This window comes from Buteo buteo, chromosome 3 (genome assembly GCF_964188355.1).
Source record: "Buteo buteo chromosome 3, bButBut1.hap1.1, whole genome shotgun sequence".
NCBI lineage: Eukaryota > Metazoa > Chordata > Aves > Accipitriformes > Accipitridae > Buteo > Buteo buteo.
The window spans coordinates 48,877,585-48,900,330 of record NC_134173.1 but is presented as its reverse complement, the minus strand read 5'-3'; the positions used below and the strand labels follow the sequence as shown (position 1 = coordinate 48,900,330).

The 22,746-nt window shown below is 36.3% G+C and overlaps 1 protein-coding gene across 4 annotated transcripts; it reads right to left on the bottom strand.

Moving 5' to 3' along the window:
* Positions 1-660: 660 nt before the first annotated feature.
* LRRCC1 (leucine rich repeat and coiled-coil centrosomal protein 1) lies at positions 661-20,879 on the bottom strand. Of its 4 annotated transcripts, XM_075023510.1 has the most exons (20): positions 20,745-20,879; positions 20,336-20,541; positions 19,933-19,998; positions 18,981-19,148; positions 17,241-17,410; positions 16,934-17,143; positions 15,973-16,175; positions 15,021-15,207; positions 14,545-14,693; positions 13,152-13,356; positions 9,899-10,038; positions 8,415-8,616; positions 7,206-7,391; positions 5,791-5,965; positions 4,878-5,041; positions 3,806-4,014; positions 3,475-3,612; positions 1,508-1,643; positions 1,119-1,245; positions 661-891 (listed from the first exon to the last, which is right to left on the bottom strand). In XM_075023510.1, exons 1-19 carry the CDS (start codon positions 20,801-20,803, stop codon positions 1,150-1,152), a joined length of 3,069 nt encoding a protein of 1,022 aa, XP_074879611.1. In that variant the 5' UTR covers positions 20,804-20,879; the 3' UTR covers positions 661-891; positions 1,119-1,149. The 4 variants fall into 4 exon arrangements, with proteins under 4 accessions (XP_074879611.1, XP_074879610.1, XP_074879609.1 ...); XM_075023509.1 differs by having other exon boundaries at positions 661-1,245; XM_075023508.1 differs by lacking the exon at positions 1,119-1,245.
* Between the last annotated feature and the right edge of the window lie 1,867 nt (positions 20,880-22,746).

Genomic DNA, 22,746 nt, shown 5'->3' with positions numbered 1-22,746 from the left:
TCATTGGAGCAGCAGGACTATGCTTTAGCTCCTGCGAGGTGGAAAGAAATAGCTCCACCTGGTGTACTACATAACTAATTTTACTACTTACTACTACAGCATTAAACACTTCAGAGCATGGTATAGTACAATAACATTTTAGAATCTTCTGAGAACAAGCAAATGAAATAAATGCCCAAGTATGTGGAAATGGTAAAGTCTCCATCATGAAAGAAGTATAAAAATGATATTAACATAAGGCTTATGATTAGCTTCCATAAGAAGCCATTAGTTTTTTATCTCCTATTTTTCAAAAGCCTAGTAGGAAGGCTGTTCCTTCAGCGAACCAAAATACACAGCCAAAAAAGCCACTCTAAGTTGCAGCAGTCATGCATTCTTCATCAGCAGTGGCAGATTAAACATAGTTTCAGGTAAATTCTTGGATCTCATTACAAGAATCTTTACCTCAGTGAAGCAGAGCTTCAAGCTCTTCTCTTAGCAGCAAAGGCCCAACCTTCTTTTCTCTTATTAAAACATACTAATTCCTAATTTCAGATGATGCTTTTCATCTCTATATGTGTTTTGACCCATTCTGATAAAAGTTAAAAATAACCAAAGGTTAAAATAACTTTTATATAAGTAATGTAAAAATATCTATGTCTGATTTCTGAACCATCAAAATATATCACAAAGAATTTATTCTCTAGAAAACAAGGAAAAGTGCATTGTAGTGTATGAATTTGCTTAAGTTTGTGTAATACACATTCTTAGTGTACATATTAATAATCTTCAAAGATCTTGTTGAATATCATTCAGTGCATGTGTAAGTCGTCTTATTTTATTTTCCATGGCTTTTTTATTGTTTGCTGTTTCCTGCAGAAGCTGCCGCATTTCTTCTTCAACATAATAAACCTGAAAGAGCACATAAGGAAGAATAAGAATTCTATTTGATCTCTAATATACCTAAAACTATATAATCTTGGCAATTCTTAACACCGGTAAGCAATGCAGGAGTTATACACTTATGGTAAATAACCAATGCACTACTTTGGACATTGGATGCAGTAGCAGAATTTTGCTTTAAAAAAAAGTATTAATTTGCTAGGAAATAATGAGTAATGTATCAAAAACCAAAATACCTGCTACGCAGAAAAAGCACCAGTTGTCACACTAAGGAAGAATGCAGTATATGACAGGAAGAGTAACTGTTAACACTGGCATAGATGAGTTATATGGATTATCTGGCACAATCATCATTATTCTTGCCTGTACAGATAAGGAAATGTTTAGCTATCGACTCATAACAGCTACATAGCATGCAACTTTACTTTGCTTGAATACAGAACCTCATGATGGTACAGCGCTAGAGATTTTCTTGCTGCGCAAAGATTGAGTACTAAAACAGGGCTGTTCTCGTCCAGAGATTAGCCAGATAGATACAGACACGTGACTTCCAAGCACCACTGTTGTAGCAGCTGTAGAAGAAAAATGCAAATACAAGTAAACATAAATTTAGTATTAACATTACTTTTTCATTTGCTGCTTCAATTTGTTTTTCCTTTTCGCTTGCCAGCTGCAATAGTTCTTCCTGATGAGCTGCCAACACTGACTCCAGTTGTTTTCTAAAAGCATCATCCATTTCATGAAGCTTTTCCACAGCAATCCTAAAAAGTGATAAAAACAATAAATCACACTCCTGCAAACAACTCATGTATTTTGCTTTGCCCAGTTCTGCCTTCGATGAGGTTTTGATAACAGACATGAAGACAATTATTTCAATATCTAGCATCAGAAGATGTCCTGTTTTCTCAAGTACGTGTTCTAGTTTTATGCACCATGTTTAAGGTTTCTGGCATTCCTCTTAGCAGAAGCATTTAATCACTAGCAAAAAATATGAAGATTCAGGCTTGTTACTGTCAACGTGGATAAGAACTCCACCTGTTTTCAAACATCTACTTGTTATGCTTTTGCTTCCTGAAACTCAATGACTGAACTACGTGATTCTGTAAACAGCCTGTAAGCCTGTGTCTCACAGAAATAGAAAAATGTTTGCTTCACAGTAGCGAAGCATTTCCTTCAAGCAAATTCTCCTTTAGGGGATAATTCTAAACTATCTAGCAACAGAAAGCAAGGTAAATTATTCCACTGTACAATTAATTTACACCAATTTTGAGAGCAAACAGAATTATTTGGGACAAAATTTCAGTTTCACCACTGATCTTCCAACAATTCCAAATCCTAGTACTACTGACTATTTGAGGTGGTTGATTTTTGGTTTTTTTGTTTGTTGTTTGGGTTTTTTTTTGAATCAAACTTGACCATCAAGATATTTTCTTTCATTTATTAATCAGATGACCTTCCTTAAAATAACAGCAAAAGTATAATTAATCAAAGTGTTTAATTTAAAAGTGTAAAGCCAAATACTTTAGTCATACTAGCTTATTCCTTCAGTAACAGTGTGATTATCACTGCTAGGTTAAATATGCAGTCTTATGAACCAGCTAATATTTTCTTAAGAATAATTGGAAGGAAGAAAAATAAGACAAAGGGGCCAAAGAATAAGGTAAAAATCACACTAACAATCTAAGCTCATGACAGGCAGCAGTCTACCATACTTCTCCATAATGCCAGAAGCATATGAAATAACTAAGCACCATCTAAGTCCCTGACTATTTTCTGGGTTATGACTATGTTTCAGTATCATCTCATATTTACTATTAACTGCTCAAGAAAATTGACAGTACAAGAGGAAAAATAAAACAAATTAAAAACCTGTTGCTACTTGTATGGGAAGAGAATGAGAGGTAACTTCTAAACAGTCTGTCACAGGCTAACATATTTATTAGTATTGTTGTGATAAGTATTGAGGATCTGTCCTCAATTTCCTACACAGTGCACAAGGTATTTTTATCATCCTACACAGATGTTTGTGAAGCACTGTGGCCTCTCCTCATAAGCCCAAACGCCAGCCACAGTTGCTTGGCTTGACCTGTGATTTGCAGTCAGTTTGTCCCACGCACCCTGGTCACAAGCTAGAAGGTTGACAGGCTCATCCTCAAAGAAACCCTGCTACAGACTGTGAGACTGTCCCTCACATGCACAAGCATCTTTACTGCATGACTCCAGCCAGCATGTAGAAGAGTCCCTATCATGTAAGCATGACATGGAGTTTCCTCACAGAGGTAAACCAAAAGCATTGTGGTAGAATGGGCATACTCGGGAGGAACGAGTGTAGGCTCCCATTATTTTCAAAGAAAATGGGAACATAGCTAAGAAGTTTCAAGGACGAATGCTATAACTGAATGCTAGTTCCACAAAGTCAGTCACCTGCATAGCAAGAATTACTTCTATGCACACAGAGTTTGCAGCAACTGGGCTCACCAAGTACTTAAAAGTATTATGCATTCTTTCACCATATAATCAGACATTTTTGTATATATATTAACAGTGAAACTCTATACAAGCAGTCACAAAATAAGCTATGAAGGTGTTCACCTCTGAGTTTGAAGACTTTTATTTCTCTCTTCAATCAGCTTCTTCTCTTTGGCATCAAAGTTCTCCTTCATTTGTTTAACCTGCACCTCCAGCTGGCTTAATAGCTCTCCTTTACCTTGCCACTTCTTTTTCAGTGTGCTGAAAATAAAATGCACATATTTACAATGAATGTAGATACCACTTCTTAGGAGGGCAGAAAGTTTTCCATGCTTCCATTTTTCCACATTTTTGTGGGTTTTAACAGCAAGGAAGTACTCTCTGAACATAGAGTAACTTCAGAGCAGTGTTGCATATTATTATGATCCCAAAGAATTATTGCCACTTGTATCACCTGTGTGCATTCTTAATGTCATCAAGTTCTACTTCTTTTTCTTCTAGCAGTTGCTTTAATTCCTCTTTTCTTTCATTTTGCCTTTCTAATTTTTCCATTAGCTCTTCAAATTCAGCAGCTTTTTCATCCAGTTGTACTTGAAAAAAATTCTGAGCTTCCAGATTTTCTTCCTGCAGTTTTCTGATTTGTTTATCTTTTTCTTGTAAGCCCTTTAGAAGATAAATATTTCAGAACATAAACTCCCTTCATTTTAACTTTATTGTTACCCTTTAAGAGTATCTGTTTAGTCTATGCTGGAATAAAGCAGAGGGACATGTGAAAGTTTACTCTTCTAAACGTATTATATGAAAAACACTTAGTAAAGCAACAGCCAGTTAAATAATCATCATCTGAAAGAAGTCAGAATTAAAAAAATCATGAAAACATGAATCTGAAATTGAAACCAAGAAAAAGTTTAGAACTCTAATACAACAACTTATTCTACATATACAAACCACTGAGCTCACATTGTTATGTGGCTATATAGTTTAATGAGTAACACGACTAACCTTAACTGACATAACATGCTGTAAAACTTTGCTCTGATGAATAAGCTAAAGTCTTAAGTCTCTAAATGAGATGAATGGAATTAATAGAATAAAACATAGTAGCTCTGCTGTTAAAATACTGATTTACAAGACTTAACAAGCAAAAAATACTTATATTGTAAAATAAACCTAAAACAAACTTTATTTTTTTTTCCCTTTTCTTTTAAACAAACAGGAAGAATTATGCTGTCCTTGGTTTTCCTCTCTTAAAGTCATTATCAAGAATAACTTGAAGCAAGGCAAAGAAAAAGGTCTTTACATAAATATGGTTCAATGAGAGATTTGAAGTAGCATCTCTGTACATCAAGTTAATACAAGGCCCTCTTCCGCTCTCAGTGAAATCAGTTGCCACTGGCAGCCTGACTGTGCTTTCTGAGTTAGTAAACTAGGAGAGCAGAGCCAAATTTCATTACAGCCTTTACAATAACTTTCACTGCAAGTCTTAATTTTAGCTAAGCACACAACTTGTCAGACATGGCACTTACTTCTTTTAATCTCCTAATTGTTTCTGTCTGATCATCCACTATTTTGTTTTTAATTTTTATAGTATCACTGTCCTGTTCCTTTTGCTTTTTTAACATCTCGATCTCATTTGTTAAAACTTCAATTTTTGCCTCCAGTTTTCCCCGATCTTGAGCAAGGTGAGCTCCTAGATAAAACAGGATAGTCACACTACAGCACCCATTTCACAGATGACCAAGATGTATCATGTCCAGGGTGGGGGTGGGGGGGGAGGTGAAGGCAAGAACCACCTTAAAAACCTAACATGACTGACCATTTTACCCACTGGAAACACTGTAGGGCTTTAATCTGTAGGTAGGTAACACTTAAGATGAAATGTAGAACTGAAGGTCTGTATTTTACCCTTTGAAAACTTCTTTGATAAAAGTCAACAGTCATTCTTACAGACCCAGCTGGTCTCAAAGAACCCACAAGGTGGTGCTGAGTCACACGAATAAGGGAAAAATGAAAAAAGCCCAAGCTTTTTTTCACCCAGTATTTAACAATTTATTATTTTTTTTTAAGATATATACTGAAATTTTCACATTAAACTTATATGATAGACAAGTAACATCACGTAACACTATCTACAAATCCTTGTTTTCCTAGTTTCATATTTAAAAGTTCTTTGTATAATATTATGGTGTTTTGACATTTTGGGGAAATACATAAACGATATTTGCAACCAAGGACCCCAACTGCTGTTATAGTTCCTATAATGGCCTGTGTACCACAGAAGATCTGTTTTTGCACATCATATTTATAACTAGATAAGATCAATAAGGCATCCAGAGACCCTGTCATGATTACAACTATATTGGAGTGTTTATTTGAAAGGTATTACATTGAACACCACCATTTTTTCTGCAAAATGAAAAAAAAAATATGGTATTTTACCCTGTTGTGCCAACTCCTGCCCCCATATTTTTCTTTCCATTTTTAACCCATCAATCACAGATTCCTGGGCTGTCATCTGAGAAATAAGTTTTCCATTTTCCTTTTTCAGAAGTTCAACTTGAACAGCCTTCTGTTTGTCCTCCTCAGTCAGCGTTTCAAGTTCTTCTGTTCGACACTGTATGAATGAACATTGAAAAAAGACAATTAAGATACTTTAAAACAAGTACTCAGAATTCCAAATCAATACTAAGCAGCTAGGAAAGTAATAGTTATACACAGCAAATTAAGTTAACTGAGAAACATTCTGCTTGCATACAGGGTTCTATCTGCATCTCTTCCCAATAATGAAACACAAATGTTTGCTTCAAATAGACATACTTCAATCCCAGAAAACTGTAAGGCTGATTTCTAAATAGCCACCTTAAATTATCAATGCCATTATAAGCAGCTGTTTAGAATTATAAATGCACAAGTCAAAAAAAGGGAAACAAAGTCAAGATATTAAAAATCAAATCAAAAGAAAACAGACAGAAGCTGGGATGAACTTCCACTTCCCATGATAAAGTTTTATCTTCAGTTATGTGGGCTACTTTGTTTTACAGATTACAGCTGTTTAACATAGCTATTTTTAAATTTTGTTTTTAGCAGCATCACTGACTTGCAGAATCCTATTCTATATTGCAGCACAATGTTTGGACACCCCAACAGCAACACGTACAGAGGAGATCAGAAACAGCTGTGCAGGGGTTGTACCGCACAGAAGTTTTAACATAAAGATGGACTGGATACATACATGGACTGGATCACACAACGGTTTGAAAGTTAGGTTCCTAAGATTTTAAAGAATTATTTACAGACAATGTAGTACTATAACATGTTACCGTACAGTGATCAGTAGTGTAAGGTAAAGCAACTGAGCCCACAGTATTTAACATTAAAATTAGACAATTAGTAGATAATGACTAATACTGCTAATTTTATGCAACTCTCAGATAATAAGCTAATAACTACACTCGATTATTTGTTCAATTTCATTTTTACTTCACATACAGGGACCACTGCAGAAAGATATTCCAATTACTGTGAATTTACAAAGGGTGAGGGCTATTAATATAGGTTTTTAAATATCAGTTTAGAGTGACCACTTGACGATATACAAACTGCTAGAGCTCACAAGGCAAGAAGGGCACTTCTGAAGACATGAATGGTCTAGATTTTGCTGTATGGGAAGCAGTGTTAGTGAGAAATAGAAGTGCAAGATTCAAGAATAAAGGCTGATGTGGAATACTCTGTTTCAGAGCAGCGGGAAACGCGTGTCTTTCAGTCAGTCTAACTTGTATGAAATTATTACTTTTATAGATAAAATAGTACCCCAAAAAACATGTATACATGTTTAAATGTTTTGAAACAAATACCTTTAGGTTTGCTGTAGCTTCTTCGTTTGATTTTGTTAATTCTGCAATCTTTGTTTTCTGTTCTTTCACTATACTTGTCAGGTCTTGGATCAGACTTGCCATCTCTTTTTCCTTTTGTTCAAACTCAGACAGGGCTCGTTTATGTTCAGCTAGATCAGCAGCAACGTTTTCAAAACCCTGTTTTACCTGAAGTTTTATAAGATAAGACTTGAAAAATGCTAACATTTCGAAGAAGTGAGTATACATACACACAAATGACATTTGAATTTCAAATAAAGGAAGAAATAGAAGTTCATCAACAGTATGTGAAATTAGTGAATACCTGAAATTGGTTTTCTACCAGTTTGTTGGTAATAATTCAACTCAAAAAGCTGGTTCTGGTCAGCTACAGATTTGTAAAAAAAAAATTAAATAAATAAATAAAAAAATTCATGGGTAGATGGGAAGCAGAGCAGAAAAACCATAGCTTGGGAAATGAAAACAATGTCTTGGTTTAATCTCATTGTTAAGATTAACGTTAAAATCTGGAAAGGATAACTTAAAATTAATTCTATTTTTTTTCCTTGCAAGGGAAAGATTTGAAGGGTGAAAAAAAGTCTTTTCTTTCCCTTCTTCCATATATCCAACCGATTTAAAATGAAGAAAAACAAGTTTAAGTGAAGGTAAAGCATTTAAAATCTTATTTCATTTAATATATGAAATAATGTGAACACTAGCCATAGAAATAACTTTCTAAGGAATTTAGTAATCAAGTTTTGAATTTTAATTTCAAAATGCATATCCAAAATTTAGTTTTGAAAAGCTAAATAGGGAACTTTATTATTAAATACACTGGTAAACATGTAACCATAACCTTATCAAAGCTCCACAAAGAGTTTTTACAACAATTGAATATATTCTAATGGAACTCAACATCTTTTAGAAGATATTAATACCACCAGATAGAAGTTTTTCTAATTTCTTTTAATTAACTTTTACTTATGAACAAAAATGCTGGGTTTTTTGAGTGCTGACTTGGCATTTGGTGTCTATGTTCTCATCATTGATATTTCAAAGCTTACTACCAGAATTTTTAGATGACTCCTTGGACCAAAGGCCTTAAGGATCAAAAAACCCACAAAACAAACAAAAAAACCAAACCCCACACCAACACATTTAAGAGAACTACAACTCCACCTACTTTGAGATGAAATGTTCTCTTAGTCTTACCTCTTTAAACCTTTTTGCTTCAATAGTTAAAGCTAAACGAAATTCATCTTCTAACTCTTTGTACTTTTGGTTTAACATATTAATTTTCTCCTGAAGTTCTTTAACACGCTGTTCATGCCTTTGTTCCTCTTTAGCCACTTCTTTTGACAAAGCATCTTGAAATTCGGGTCCATTTAAAGGAACTCGGGTTTCAAGTTCTTTCCTGAAGTTACCAAACATATAATTGAGACAAGAACTGCAGTATCTCTCAAAACTGTTTCAATTCATTTCCTTAGTATTTCTTAAAAAGGATAAGTTACATAATAAATGGGATAAATTCCTTAGTTTCACAGACAGATTGCAGTCTTCTATGACAATGGCTCTGGGATCAGGAAGAGTGTGTTGACTACTGTTAAAACACCCAAAGGAACAACCTTACTTTTTAATTCAAACTTTTGTAGAAATTATTCAATTGCTTTTTTGCTGTTAATTAGCATTTATTTGCTTTGCTACTAAAGATCTGGAAGAGACACTGGAGTTGGGGAAAAGCACTGTATAGCCAGATACCCTCTTTGGCAGTAATTCTCTTCACCCTCACTGAACACCTGTTACTTCTCACTCAGACCCCAAACCTGAAAAGCAGCAGCAATGGAGACCTACAGGGTTCCAGGATAAGCCTCCTTCCTATCTGGAAGCATCTCTATAGGAGAATGTTGAAGCAAAAGCACCCTGTACTTTAAGACTACTCTGATCATCTGCTTTAAAACACAAACACAAAATGTATCCCCTTTCATTATATCTTTTGGAAATTTATTAGATAATAATTGGAAGTTCTCAAGACACAGCTATCAGATTCTTCCCATCTAAACCTGCAGTTATCTTAGTATCTCAATACATTTATACTTGTAAAATTTAACAAATGTAACCAGCCTATTTTATTAATAACCTCCCTCACATACTAGTATACCACACACCACTTGTTGCTTTAGTTTATACACACATTTGTATTAGCTAAACAGTATAGAACTTATGTTCAAGTATTCTCCGAAAAGAGGAAAACATCCAGGCAAGCCACCCACATATCCTAAAGAAAGATACTGTAGAAGCTGACTTTTTTTTGGAACACTTTGTGTTATTGTAGTATATACAGATCTTCAGGCAATAATTTGAATGCAATTTTACTTCTATGTGATTATTTCCTGGATTAAAGATCAAGTATTTAAAATAAAGAGTTCAGCCATATAATAAGACAAGAACCTATCAAATGAAGGGCCAGAAGAACACAGTTGCCTTCATGAACTGATAAGTCACGAACCCACAAGATACGAAGATATTCTTAAACGAGCAAGAAAACGGGTGAGAAGATGTCTACATTTTTACAAAGAACACCTCTCCCATTAAAAACAAAAAACACACACGCTTTGCACAACACATTTAAACAAAAAAAATGTTTGCAACACTAGCATCTCTATTAACTTGTGAAAAGAAAATAGAAAACCCCATACCTTTGCTCTTGCTCTCTTAATATAAGAAGCTCATGTAGTTGTTTTACCTTCTCCTTTTGTTGTCGGAAGGATATTCGAAGTAACTGTACTTCTCTTTCATTTGCTGATGCTCTAAGCTCTGCTTCTTGCACCTGTTTCATCTGTGTAGAATTCATAAAGAGGAATAAGATTTTCTTGAAACTGTAACTTATTCTTCCTGTCTTACACTAGAATACAAAGGAACAGGTGCTTTAATACAGTTTTATACATGTCTATGTGGGCCATTCTGTTTACAGCAAGCTCCACAATTCTCAGTATTTTTCACAAAATTTTATGGAATTTTATTATGTTACCTAGTCCAAGACAAAGGAAGTTTTTTTTTGGTGTTTTTATTTTTTTTTTTAAACTTAATATATTTTGTTACACTTGCAGAAATTTAAGACAAGATGTTTAAAATTAAGTTTTAGCTTAACTTATAACACAAAGCAACTTTCATGAAGAACCAAGGACATTTACTTCATCTTTAAAGAACCTGAAAGTGTCCTGCAGAAGTCGAAAAAGTATATTGGCAGAATGATTTTCTCAATTACAAACTCTTGTATTGTAATACTTGTATTAGTTCCAAGCAAAACATTTTTAGAGGTATTCAATATAACTTTCTTGTTTCAACACTCCAGTTACAAAAAAATGTATCTTTCAGAGTTTTACAGTTTAAAGTTGCTGAACAGAGCTGCTTTCTAATGATTTTACAAGAAATGGAGAATCAATATAAACACCAGGTGGCATACTCGATGCAAGCTTTTATGAGTAATTCCATTTTATAATCTTAAGCCTTTTACATACAAATCTGTCTTTTCTGACTCAAGAAGTAGGAAAAAAATTATATGAAAAAAGTTATTAAAAAAAGGTTTTAATTACTCATGAAATGGTAATTCAGAATCAAGAAACTTCAGAAGGCTGCAAGTTAGAACATGCAACAGAAATAGCAGAGTCAACATCAATGGAGATATTCTTACTCCTAATCATTATTTGTAGCATTCATCAAGGATTGCCTTTTGTGCTCAATCAGTGAGCAGCAACAAATTATCTTGTCAATCTGTCCTCCTAAGCAAAGCAAAGGATCTCCACATTCTGTACTTACACAATTCTAATCTCTTTGCTTTCTAGAGTATCAAATCTGTGAATGGTTAATGGAGTACTCAAGATTACTCTAAGTGTCAGTTATCTAATGGCAGAGCTAGATCGCAAACCAGTTTACTTTCTAACTTTCACAAGAAAACAAACAAAAAATCCCCAAACCCCACAAAACAAAAGACCAAAAAAAAATTTCCCAAGCCTGTTTTATTTCAGAATTCCATCACAACTATCCCCTCAACTTGATTTTTGAACAAGCAATCAAAACAAAAAATAAGAAGTTAAGGAACAGCTGTATGGAATGTCCTGCACTGAGAAATAAAACATTCCAATGTTTATCATCTCCTGCAGTGTCCCTTAAGATACATAAGTGCTGCTGCATATTATGAGTTCCAGCTTGAGCATGCCATACAGTAGTTCATACAGTAACTTCAGTTGTATGAAAATTGTTGTGAGGCTTGAGTATGAAGCTAAGTTCTTAAGTTCTACATGTTAAGCCTCTTCACGAGTAACATTTGGATCCACCTCACTGTATTCCTGTTGTTTTGTGGATGAAGTGAAACAATTCTCTCCTAAATTGAAGCACTTAAACCCCAAAATTTCAAGTGAGAACACATGCAAATGTAAAGACTGCTAGAAAATAGGGTACACATTTAGATGCATAGTAACTTATTTGCATAGTAACTTATCTTGAATCCCTTAAAGTAATCTAGTAATGTTGACTGAAATTCTTAAGAGTTACTACCTAGAGTAGCCATAATTTACCACTGAAGGTAATTGCCAATGTGTACGATGAGAAAGCTCTATAAAATATGCTAGAATTTGTTAATCTTTGAGTTGATAATAGGCCAAAGGTATATTAAATCTGAACATTCAAAAAGAGCATTTAGTTTCCACAGCATGATGATTATTCTTTGAAACATAATTATTAAAGAGTATTTGCTACAAGATCTTAAAGTCAGGAGCAAAGACCCTCCCTTAAGTTTTGCAGTGGATAAAAATGATGCTACTATTATCAAGAGAGATTACTTATTTCTATAAACTCATTAAAGGAAAAATAAAAGCCTCATACACCAGTATTTCCTTTCTTATAGGAAAAGAAAAAAACAAAATAAAAACCCCAACCACTTCTGTAAATCACTAAATTTAGTGCTTTTCAAGGTGACAAGCAGACACATGATGTAAACTGAAGGTCACTTCTGGATCCATAATAGCTCCAGGGTATTTACAGGTAAGGAAAAAAAAATGGGAGAGCCACTCAGGTGCCTGAATAGGAGCCTAAAGTGGAGGGTGGTTAATCCATAACTTAAATGGCACTTGCAGTTAGGCTGTCAGTACACTCCTCAACGCTGTTTCCTTTTAGAGTATCCGAGCGACGACATACCCTAAAGCACCATACTAGCAGTTCAGACTTTTCAGGATGCATATACTCAGATTCAATTTCTGTAAGTGGATGTGTTCAGTGACACAGAAATGGGCTGATACAGGAATATAATCAAACAATAGGAATAGATATTGGAGGATGCAGCAATTGGCCACTGAAAATTCACCAATTATTGTCAGAAACAGTGGCAGTATCTGGTCCAGCATCTTGATATTATGTATTTGTATACAGAATAAAGTGCCTCTGACAACAAAAGCATCATCTTCTCCAGCTGTAAAAACAAAACCAAAAAAATCCCAAGCAAACAACCCCCAAACCACCAGAATCTAAGTTCTCAGCAATTACTGTTTTGTTCTGGTTGCAATTAAAAGCATCTAATTCTTCAAATCAGCAAAACAAACAGAAACACCAGACTTCCATCTCGCTAGTAAAATCCTTGATTTCAGCAACATTTCAGAAAAATTGTCTTTGTTACTGTACATTTTCAGAAAATATCAACTCTCAGTGTTAAGTACATAGGACTTGTTCTCCTTTATCTCAATGCCAAATCGCATTACATACTTCTATTTATAAAAGACATTCATTGACAATTAAAAAGAATACTTGTTATTAACTACTACTATGTAGGAAAAAAGCCCCAGCTTTTATTGTGGAAAACTCAGACTTAAGGCTTGTAAAATCTAGTGTTTCTTAATATCTAGGACTATAGTAGTCATCCTGTTGCCATTGTAGTATTTACTCATGAAAGATAGTTACCTCTATTGTTCGTTGTTGCAATCTCTGTGTCTCCATCTTGGATAGTGTTTCTTCTAAAGCTTGGATGGCCTTCTGATGTTCTGCTTCTTTATTTCTTGACTGATCTAACTCATTAGTAAGTCTTTCAGTTTCACCCTTCAACTGTTGGACATCTGCTTGCAGTCTTGTTTTAACATCTCTCTCTTTCAATATCAATTCCTTTAACCTGAGAATAAATAAAATAAAGTCGTATTACAAACATTTTAGTATTTAGTTTGATGCCAAACACCTTGAGAAAAAGACATTAGTAAGCATTGTAGCACCGTATCTTGTTCTTTGCTGGGTCTTACTATTTACAGCACTGTCATGTAAAACCGTTTAAAAATACATAAAATACTACTGAAGTCATGGGTAGCATTACTATATGGAGCTTCATTTTAAAAGCAACTAAGCTGGATACAACCTCATAGGTAGGGCTTTAAGAAAATTACATTCCAGAATCATTTTGCTTTACACAGAAGTTGAACAATTCATAAATTTGGAATTTAATAATTTTCTTCAGAAAACTTTGAAATATCCGTAAATATTCTAATAATTTTTGATATAACATCTATCTCAAAAGAAAAGAAACATAATAAGCCTCTTATCCAAGGTGGTAGCAAATAAAGGTGGGAAGTAAACCTAGAACAAAAAGAAAAAAAACCAGGGAAATAATCACAGTCAGTCATGGATGGTAACTCAGGAAGCACTTGTCTTGTTTCTTCCTTATAAGAAAGGAAGTGTGTCTTTGATAAATACAATGCAGTTAGAGACAAATAAAGCAGACATCTCCAATCATAGCTAACAATAAACAATGCTTTGTTAGAAGGGAGAACTTTTTTTTTGGGGGGGGGGGGGGCGGGGGAAGGGTGCTGCTCAGAACTTAAAAGGATGGCAATAGCAGTCTATAGGAAGACATGCTAGGCCTGACCTACACAACATATTGCCTATTGGCTAACTCTGGTCTGCCAGAAACATCTTTGTTCAAGTGCACCGCACAGGAAAAAAAAAGAACGCCGTATGTATAGGTGGAAAGGGAGATTGGGAATTGGAAGCTGAAAGTATGATAAGAGACAGCTACTAGAGCTTGAGCTGAAAGAGAAAGTACAATTATACAGATTGCTTGGAAAGTAATGGCTAGAAATAGAGGTAAGCGACACTGATACTGTCCTGAGAAAAGAACAGGAAGAAAGCTGTAGAGCTGCAGAAAGGAATTTCTTTAGGTAATAGTGAAAGAAATTCTGGCACTGCTGCTTGATGTGTTATTTTCTTTTCCAAGTACATTGTTTAAAGCTGTTCTCATTTCTTAAGCCTGTAAGTTGAATTGTCTTAAATGAAAAAAAACAAAACTCTTATACTACAGCATTCTCCCTACCTGTTTGTAGTGTATACAGCCATACTTTGAATATTCTTTTCTTCTTTTGCATGTTTCTGTAGCTCTCTGACATGCTCTATTAATTTCTTCTCTGCTTGCTCTGCTTTCCATCTCCTTTCTTTCTCCTGATCCAGTTCTTGAATCAGCGCCTTAGCAAGAATGCGGTAAGAATCAACTTACTAGGAAACATTCAAATGTAGCCAAAAATTACAAACAATATTCATAATTGTAGAGCAAGATTTTTTTTGTCTTTCTGGAATTCATGGATGACAGAGGAAAGTGCAAGCGACCAGGTCAAAAACCCCCATAAAAGTGAAAATAAATTCTCTTCCAGCTGACACTACAGGAACTCCGCTATTTTTTGATACTATCTACATGCAATTATTTTTGTCACCTCCAATTTTAAAGTTTCACCAGGAGACATAAGCTTGGCTTCAGGTGAAGACATATTTAACTTGAAATGATGCAAAACATACTCGGTATGTTGATTCTTCTGTGGCATTTGAATTAATTTCTTCTACTTTTTCTATATTGCTCTGTCTTCCAGTTAATATATCAGCTTTTCTTCCCACTACTTCCAAGTCTCGAGTATCTGATGATGAATTGAGATGACAGTCTCTCTGACTGGAGCGTGGACATGTCGACGAACTTTTCTTCTCTTCCCTATAATAGCAGGACATCAAGGTGTATTTATGAATATGCAGAGTTTAAACAGTAACAGGGGATTCAAACACCTTTTAAGGGACAAAGTTTTACACTTCTGTGTAGAAGCTGAGTCATAGAGAGTTCGAAACCACGTAGAAAATAATTTGCAATCAGATAATAAAACAAACAGGTGAATTCAAATCTTCAGCTGTAAAAAATAATGTAGTACTAGTAGATGCTACCTGAAAAACATCTTATGATCACATTGTTTCATGTCTATGTTAGAGAAGCACAGAAGCTGTAGTGGCTGAGTAAATGAATATATTCCAATTTATATAATCTTATATTCATCACTTCTGATATTTACTATATAAATCAAACAAATTACTATGGCATCCTCAGTTTCATCACAAAATATGGACAGTTATATTCTTGACCATTGTTCTGACACCATGAAATTTTTACTTTTTAATGACTCAATTCTTCCGTCTGTAGAGAATAATTCTGTCACCACAATTTAAAACAAAGATGAAAATATAAGCTGTTAGAATTCTGAAAGTGTTTGGTTTGGAATCTTCAGTTCAATTTCCTTTTCCCCTAAAGACAGAAAATGCTCATATAGGGAAATGACTGAGTGAAGCTTCAGTAGCTAATAATTTTTAGAGCATTAACAGAGCTAGTTTACCCAACCACTTTCAGCAAAATGTTTCAAGTCAAACTACATTCACTCTGACAATATTCAACTTAATTCATTTCGGCTTTATGTGGCAAACACTGGGATACCTGTCAGTTACTTTGTTCTTAAGATGATTTGCATGATACCTAGTAGATAAGGTAGTTTTACGGTAAGTAGGGATCTTGCTTCTTTTCACAGTCTTTCTGTTGTTCTCTTTCCCGCTCTCATTTTCACTCTCAGAAGTTGGATCTGTGTCTCTCTTAGCTTTGAGAACATTTGGAGGAGCTTCCCTTCTTGAGGCATCACATACCTAAGAATAGATCGAAATTTTATCTATACGTTTTACAATTTCTAATTGGCTAATTTCTAACACTTATTCCGGTGCTATTTTTAAAAAGTTCACACAAAATAATTTTGTTAGAAAAGTAAATAACTGCTTCCAAACAACCCCTTCCCTCCTTGCTAAAACATTCTGTTGTTTTAAAGATAAAATAAACCCAACAGAACAGCATGCTTGAGAATGTATAGTTGTAACTTCCTGAAATACCTGAAGTTTGGTAAAATCCTTAGGTGCAGACACTTCATGCAAAATGTAAAACAAATACAGCTCTTAAAACCAAAAAAGACTTGCAAACATGCAAGATACACCACAAACTGTTACAAAAACATACCTGACAAACACATCAGACCAGCTATTAGCAAAATTAATTTTTACCAACTCTATAATCAGATATTTTGCTGCATTTCATATTTTACTCTGGTTCAGTTACTATATTGATAGCTTTAGGGTAAAAAACAGAAAATAATTTTCTAATATAATATGATCAGATAGTTCTCCTAGTCCTGTACACTATGATTTTTGTGATTCAGAGTGCAATCTTCAGTTTTAAAGACTTGTTTTTATAATATTCCCAGTTTCTCAAAATTAGTAAGAACACATTAGCATGAAGTCAGCACATACATAGAAGCAGAAATGCTCCAGTCTGTACCAGCAAACTTGTGTATTATCAAAAAGTACACCTCCTTTTACAAACAAAACTTTCTGTGCAATCACAGAAAAAAATTCACCTTTTGCAGTATCTGTGAAATTTGATCTTCTATTTTTTTAATCCTTATCTCACTGTATATTTTATCAAGTTCGGCCTTCTCCGGTTCTGAAGACGAGACAATCTCTGTAGAGGAGCTGATGGCACTTTGTACTGGTATTCTTGTACGTTGATGAAAATGAGCTAACGCCTGGTCAATATGTGGTGTCACCACTGATAAGGTTACGTAGTTCTATCAAAAGGAAAGACAATCCTTGTAACGTTGAGTTGTATGCAATATAAAAATAAAATGTATCAATTTTAAAATCAGTACACACAAACTATGGCACCTGATCTTTGGATGAGGGGCACCCAGATGAAACCAAACAGCCCAAAATGTCTTCTAAACACTGGAAATCTGAACAGTTTTCTTCTGCTGGGTCCACTGGATCACCAGAAATATTTCTTCCATCTAGAGCTGTTAGCTGGGGCAATGTCTGAAGAACAGTTTCTCTATAACCTTGCAGAAAAGACCACATGTAAATTGAAATTAATTTCCAAAGGAGATGTGTAGTATATTTTAGGTACCCTGTCATCTTAAATCATTTGTTACATTTTTAATAGAAGAAAAACAAGTAGCGAGATATCTACAAGTGTCTCACCTTTCCCCACATGTAAGGCTTTCAACAGATAACATTACAAAACAAATTAACTGGGAAGCTGCCTGCCTAGTCCTTGTCTACACAGGGATTTCCCCACCACCATCAGCACACTGCAGTTGCACAGACAACCTTTTAGTATCAGCGTACTGCACCAAAACAGTTGTTATCAAGTGCAAGGATACACAAACATAATGGAAAGGCAGGTTCTGAAAAGTCTTAGAGAACTTCATCCTTTTTCAGTGAATTAAATAAGGCATTATGAAACTCTAACTCATTGAAGTTACATGTCTTTAATAGAATTTGGGCTTCTGAACATTGCAGTTTCAAAAGTGCCACCAAAGAGGTAGATAGGAAGAGGCACATAAACACTTACAGAAGAAAACTAGTGGAATTTTCTAAGTTATCCAGATAACTTTAATAGTCCTGTTACTGCTTCCATTGTGCCTGAATGCATTTGTAGAACTTGTTCATGGGTGCTTTTGAAAACACTACCCAAGACCTTATTTGGCTTCCCTCAGTTATCTCTGAGTTTTTTCTAAGAACTGTACACATATTACACCTGTATCAGTTATATGCTCATGATATGGTTGTTATTTTGTATTATCGTAATTCCGACTGTTCTACTCCTTGTAATAAAATTATCTTTGAGCTGTCCCAAAAGTATCAATCCTCCACTTCTACCTTCCTGTAGGAGATTTTCCCCTTTTATATGCAAACAAAACAAACAAAACCTGCACCAAATCAGGATGCTACAATTTAACTTGTTTGAACACAGGGTGTAACATTTAAACAGCACAAGAAACCTACCCCCAAACCAGAAGCTCTAGGCAACTCAACTGAAAGTGATGTATTCACACGCATTCCTCTAATTTGTCTCCATGCTGCCTAGTGAAACCCCTGCCTACTTTTTGATGAAAATGCTAATTACTGCAGAGCATCTTAGAGTCTGTCACTGCTTATAGAGGCTGTGGGAAAAGGAGGAAAGGCTAATAGTGCTCACTACTGATTTTCCTCTTGTAGTCTCTATCAATACAAGACCATCTACTTCCCAAGCCTGCCCTCTTTCTATATAGTCAATATCTCTATGTACATTCTTCAAATGCTCCACCCACCTTATAATATTAATATGCCTTCCCTCCTATTTCTGCAATACTTTCTCCTCCCATGACTCTTTGTCTATCTCCCACCTTAACCTAAAATATGTGAAAAGTTGAGCCTTATCAAAGCATATGAGAAGTTAAATTTTGAGAATATTCCTGGGGGGGGAGGGTAGAATTTATGGAAAACAAATTAATTTTGACAGAATTTAAAATTCTGCAGGCTGGCCAGTTTATGAATGAATTTGCAAATTTCAGAACCTGGCTCACAGCTTAAGGGAAGTCACTGACTTAATGAGCACAAAGTATCTACCCAACATGAGAGCCATACCTGCTGTGTGACAAACTGGATTGGCTTTTCCATTTTTTTCCAGTGTCAGACTCGTCAAACAGCGCAGCCCCTTTGTGCACTGAAGTAAGTGATTAATATTGTTTACACAGTTGCCGTGAAGGTCAATATGGCTAATCTTATGACTGGTTCCATGAAGGGACTGAAATCCTGAAAATTTAAGAAAACAAAATAATGATTTCTGCTACAATCCTAGACTATAGGGTTTAGAACAAGTGGCATCTTGTTGAAAAATATTCAGTAAATAATACATCATAACTGGAACTGATGCAACAACTTTTGCTCCATGTCCTTGTCTACGTGTGTTAATTAGCTATGGTACACTACCGCACAGCACAACACTTAAGCTAGTTATGGGAGCTAACTTCAAAGAAACAGATTATTTTCTCACTGTTAATAAGCACATAAAAATAAACATTTTGCTTGGAGTTCCTTTTTAAAACTTAGTTCATTAACAAAATTGTTACCAATGTTCTTTTTTAATATTCTGTTACAAACTCCCTTGATTCTGTAGCTTAAAATCTTAGTCAGAAGCAACAACTGACCATTTCAACAAACTGATTTAGAAAAGAACTTCCATATCACATCAAAATTTGCATTTTTGTCCTATATAATGGAAAGATATGAATCTTTTGGAAATATCTTCCAAGACTATTGCATTTTTCACTTTGGAAATAAGTTTGAAATGTTTACTATGCTACTTTGTGAACAAGCTTGGCCTTGTCAAATACAGGAGAATAAATTCCAGTTCAAAACAACCCTTGATGTTAGAAACTTGAAAGCTGAGAGTAGCAGCAATTACCACCTTTAGTAGCATTACTCAGTCAATTGGCTGAACTACTAGAAACTTCTAAAAATACACTTGGTCAAGTTTTTCAAAATTAAAAGTGAAGCAAATGCTTTTTATTCCACCGCACATGCCAAAGTCACTTACCAGAGAGATCATGTATGCGATTATACGACAAATTCAGTACAATTAAATTAAAGAGTTTTTCCAGTCCTGAACAAAATGAGGAAAAAAAGAAACGATAAGATTTGCAGAAAAATGGTCTACTTTCATCAAATCAAAACTTGCAGAATAAGCCTTTAGAAATTATAACTACAAATATGACAATAAGCTATAATCATAATATAAAAACCAGGTTTTCCTTCTAAATGAAGGCATTTTGCTATGCTAAACCTTACAGAGACTATATACTCTTTCAAAAATTTAAATAATAATAATACACTTAGTAGCTCATACTAACGTCATATAACCTTAATTATAAGCAAGCTCTAACACAACTCTTAGAAAAGCTTCATGAGTCGCTAAACGGACAGACACAAAGATTGCAGACCCTCCACTTTTGTTATCAGGTTACAGGATAAGCTTAGGGTGCGCAGATTAGCCAGGGAACTCAGCCCCTCGATCCGGCGGATTTGGTTTGATGACAGGTCTAAATGCTGCAGACTCCGAAGGTGGCCGAGCCCTTCGATTCTGGCGATGTGGTTACCGTGCACGTTGAGCGTGTGCAGGTCCGAGCTCAGCGAGACCTCCAGCAAGCTGCGAAGGAAAGGCACCTGCCATCAGCCGGGCAGCTTCATTCCCGGGCAGCTTCATTCCCGGGCAGCTTCATTCCCGGGCAGCTCTACCCCCGCCCCCCCCGCCCCCGCGCCCCACCACAGCCGCGGCCTCCCCTCGCCCCGAGGGCCCAGCTCCCCGCGCCGGCTGCAGTGGGGCACCTGCCCCTCCGGCAAGCTCCTCACCTCTTAACGCCCTTATCCATGAGGCTGAGCTCGCCGGGGATGTCGCGGTCGCCCGCCATACCGCCGCCTCACCCGCACAGACCGCCACTTCACTTCAAACTTCCCTCGCCTCCCAACGGCGGCGCGCCGTGCTTTACGGCTGCGGCACAAAGCCCTCACGACAACCCCGCCGCAAAGCGCCACCTCCCGGCTTTCATTCCCGCCCCCTCGCCTGGCGCATGCGCAGAAGAGGGCGTGCGGGGCGGCCTTGCGTTCTACTTGGGGAGACGTTTGGGGGCTGTGGACTTCTTTTAGGGCCTATGCAGGATTAAGAGTTTACTCCAGTCGTGGCTCAGAGCTTGCCACGGGCTCAGATACGCCTGGCCTGGCCTTGCCTCCGCAGGGGCCACAGAGTCCCTGTGTAGAAGAGGGGTTATCTAGCGCACGGAAGCCCTGGCAGCGCTTCGAGCGTTGGTTCAGTACTTGCCCGTGGGCCTGCCAGCTCAGGGTCTGTTTGGTGAAATCTGGGGCTCCCACCGGGTTTTGAAGAGCAGGGAGATCCCAGGTCTGTGTTGAGCTACTGGGGGTGTTCTGCTGGCCACAACTGGGGGATGTTGCTCAGCATGGCCTGCTTGCACAGCCAGGGAGGGCCTCCATGTGACTGTAACTAGTGACAAGGCACTGGCTGTTACAATACACCTGGGATTTGGAAGAGAAATGTAGCTAAGAGTGAATTTTGGTTAAACAGTTTCAGTGAGGCTGGACTCGATGTCCTAATAGACTTCTTCCTTGGACTGGGCACTGTACATGCTATTTAATATCAGTGCTATTGTAGTACCCTTTTAATAGTACCATATTGATAGTTTCTTCATGAATGGCTTTATTTTTCAGGGCACTACAGCAGCACCGTATAAGCTTAGAGTGCAACACTGAGCATTTGGTGTGGAAAATGCAAGCCTGTCCCAATACAAAGAGGGGTAGATTCATCTAACCATCTAAAAGTAGAAGCGGAATCATTGCTAGTGGGCAGTTCATACAGCCATAGCTGGGATTGGATGAGTCTCAGCCTATCTTTTGCTATTTACTACAGGGGAAGCCTAACAAAGTCCAGACACTTAGCTTTTAAATGTCTGCATTTACACGGGTGGGTGCTATTGTTGGACGTGCTCACCAGCCACTGATTATTAATATCTGTTACTGCAAAAAATCAATCAGACTTTACACATTACAGCCCAACAAAGAATATATACAGCAGCTCATGCAAACACCCTTACATTGATATTTTATCAAAGAGAAATACTTAGGAGTAGTGAACTATATGGCTAGTATGAACAGCTTATAGGATGCAAGTGCAAACATTGTAGCATGTCACAGAACAGTGACTTTCCCCATGTTTTTTGGTTTGCCATTAGCTGACTATTATGTGGGGTCTGTTTCTTGATCAATAGCAAAAGTAGAATGATGTATCTGCCAAGGAAACAAATAGATCTGTAAGACTTTTAGTAAAAGGCAGATGGATAATAAGTTTGGCAGGGTACCAGGAAAAAAAGAACATTGCCAAGGCAGTAGATTGTCATGTGCCTCTATGTGCAGACTCATTTGCTAAATAAAAGTTTGTGAATACATCGTGGGGTCCGGTGTGGCAGATGGTAAACTGACTTCTATCTAATGGGACTTATGGAAATCCTTGAATAGCTGTTGAGCTCCTTTCAGAAGGCAAGGCAAAGAAAAGTACTTTGAAATGTCATATTCCCAACAAAAGGTGAGCTAAAGAAGAGGAGATAAAAAAGGAGGATTATAAATAAAATTTGTCAGTCATATTAAATACAGTATGTCCCTTGACGTATGCCATGGAAGATTAACTGTGACTGTTTTTTTCCTGGAAGGTCTCTTCAGGTTTTTCCTTTGTTCCTCTGCTTTTTTATCCTTGGTGAATGTCAACAGTAGGAAGCTTCTTCAGAGACAAAACAGAGGAGTATTTATTGAAACTTTGCAAGACAAATTAGGTTCTAATTTTTGCTAC

Coding starts and splice junctions, on each gene's coding strand:
- LRRCC1 (XM_075023508.1), bottom strand. CDS start 20,803: ATGGCGGGCGACCGCGACATCCCCGGCGAGCTCAGCCTCATGGATAAG. Junction 17,144..17,240: donor GCCCCTCATCCAAAGATCAG/GTGCCATAGTTT, acceptor TCCTTTTGATAG/AACTACGTAACCTTATCAGT. Junction 16,176..16,933: donor TTTCACAGATACTGCAAAAG/GTGAATTTTTTT, acceptor ATCTATTCTTAG/GTATGTGATGCCTCAAGAAG.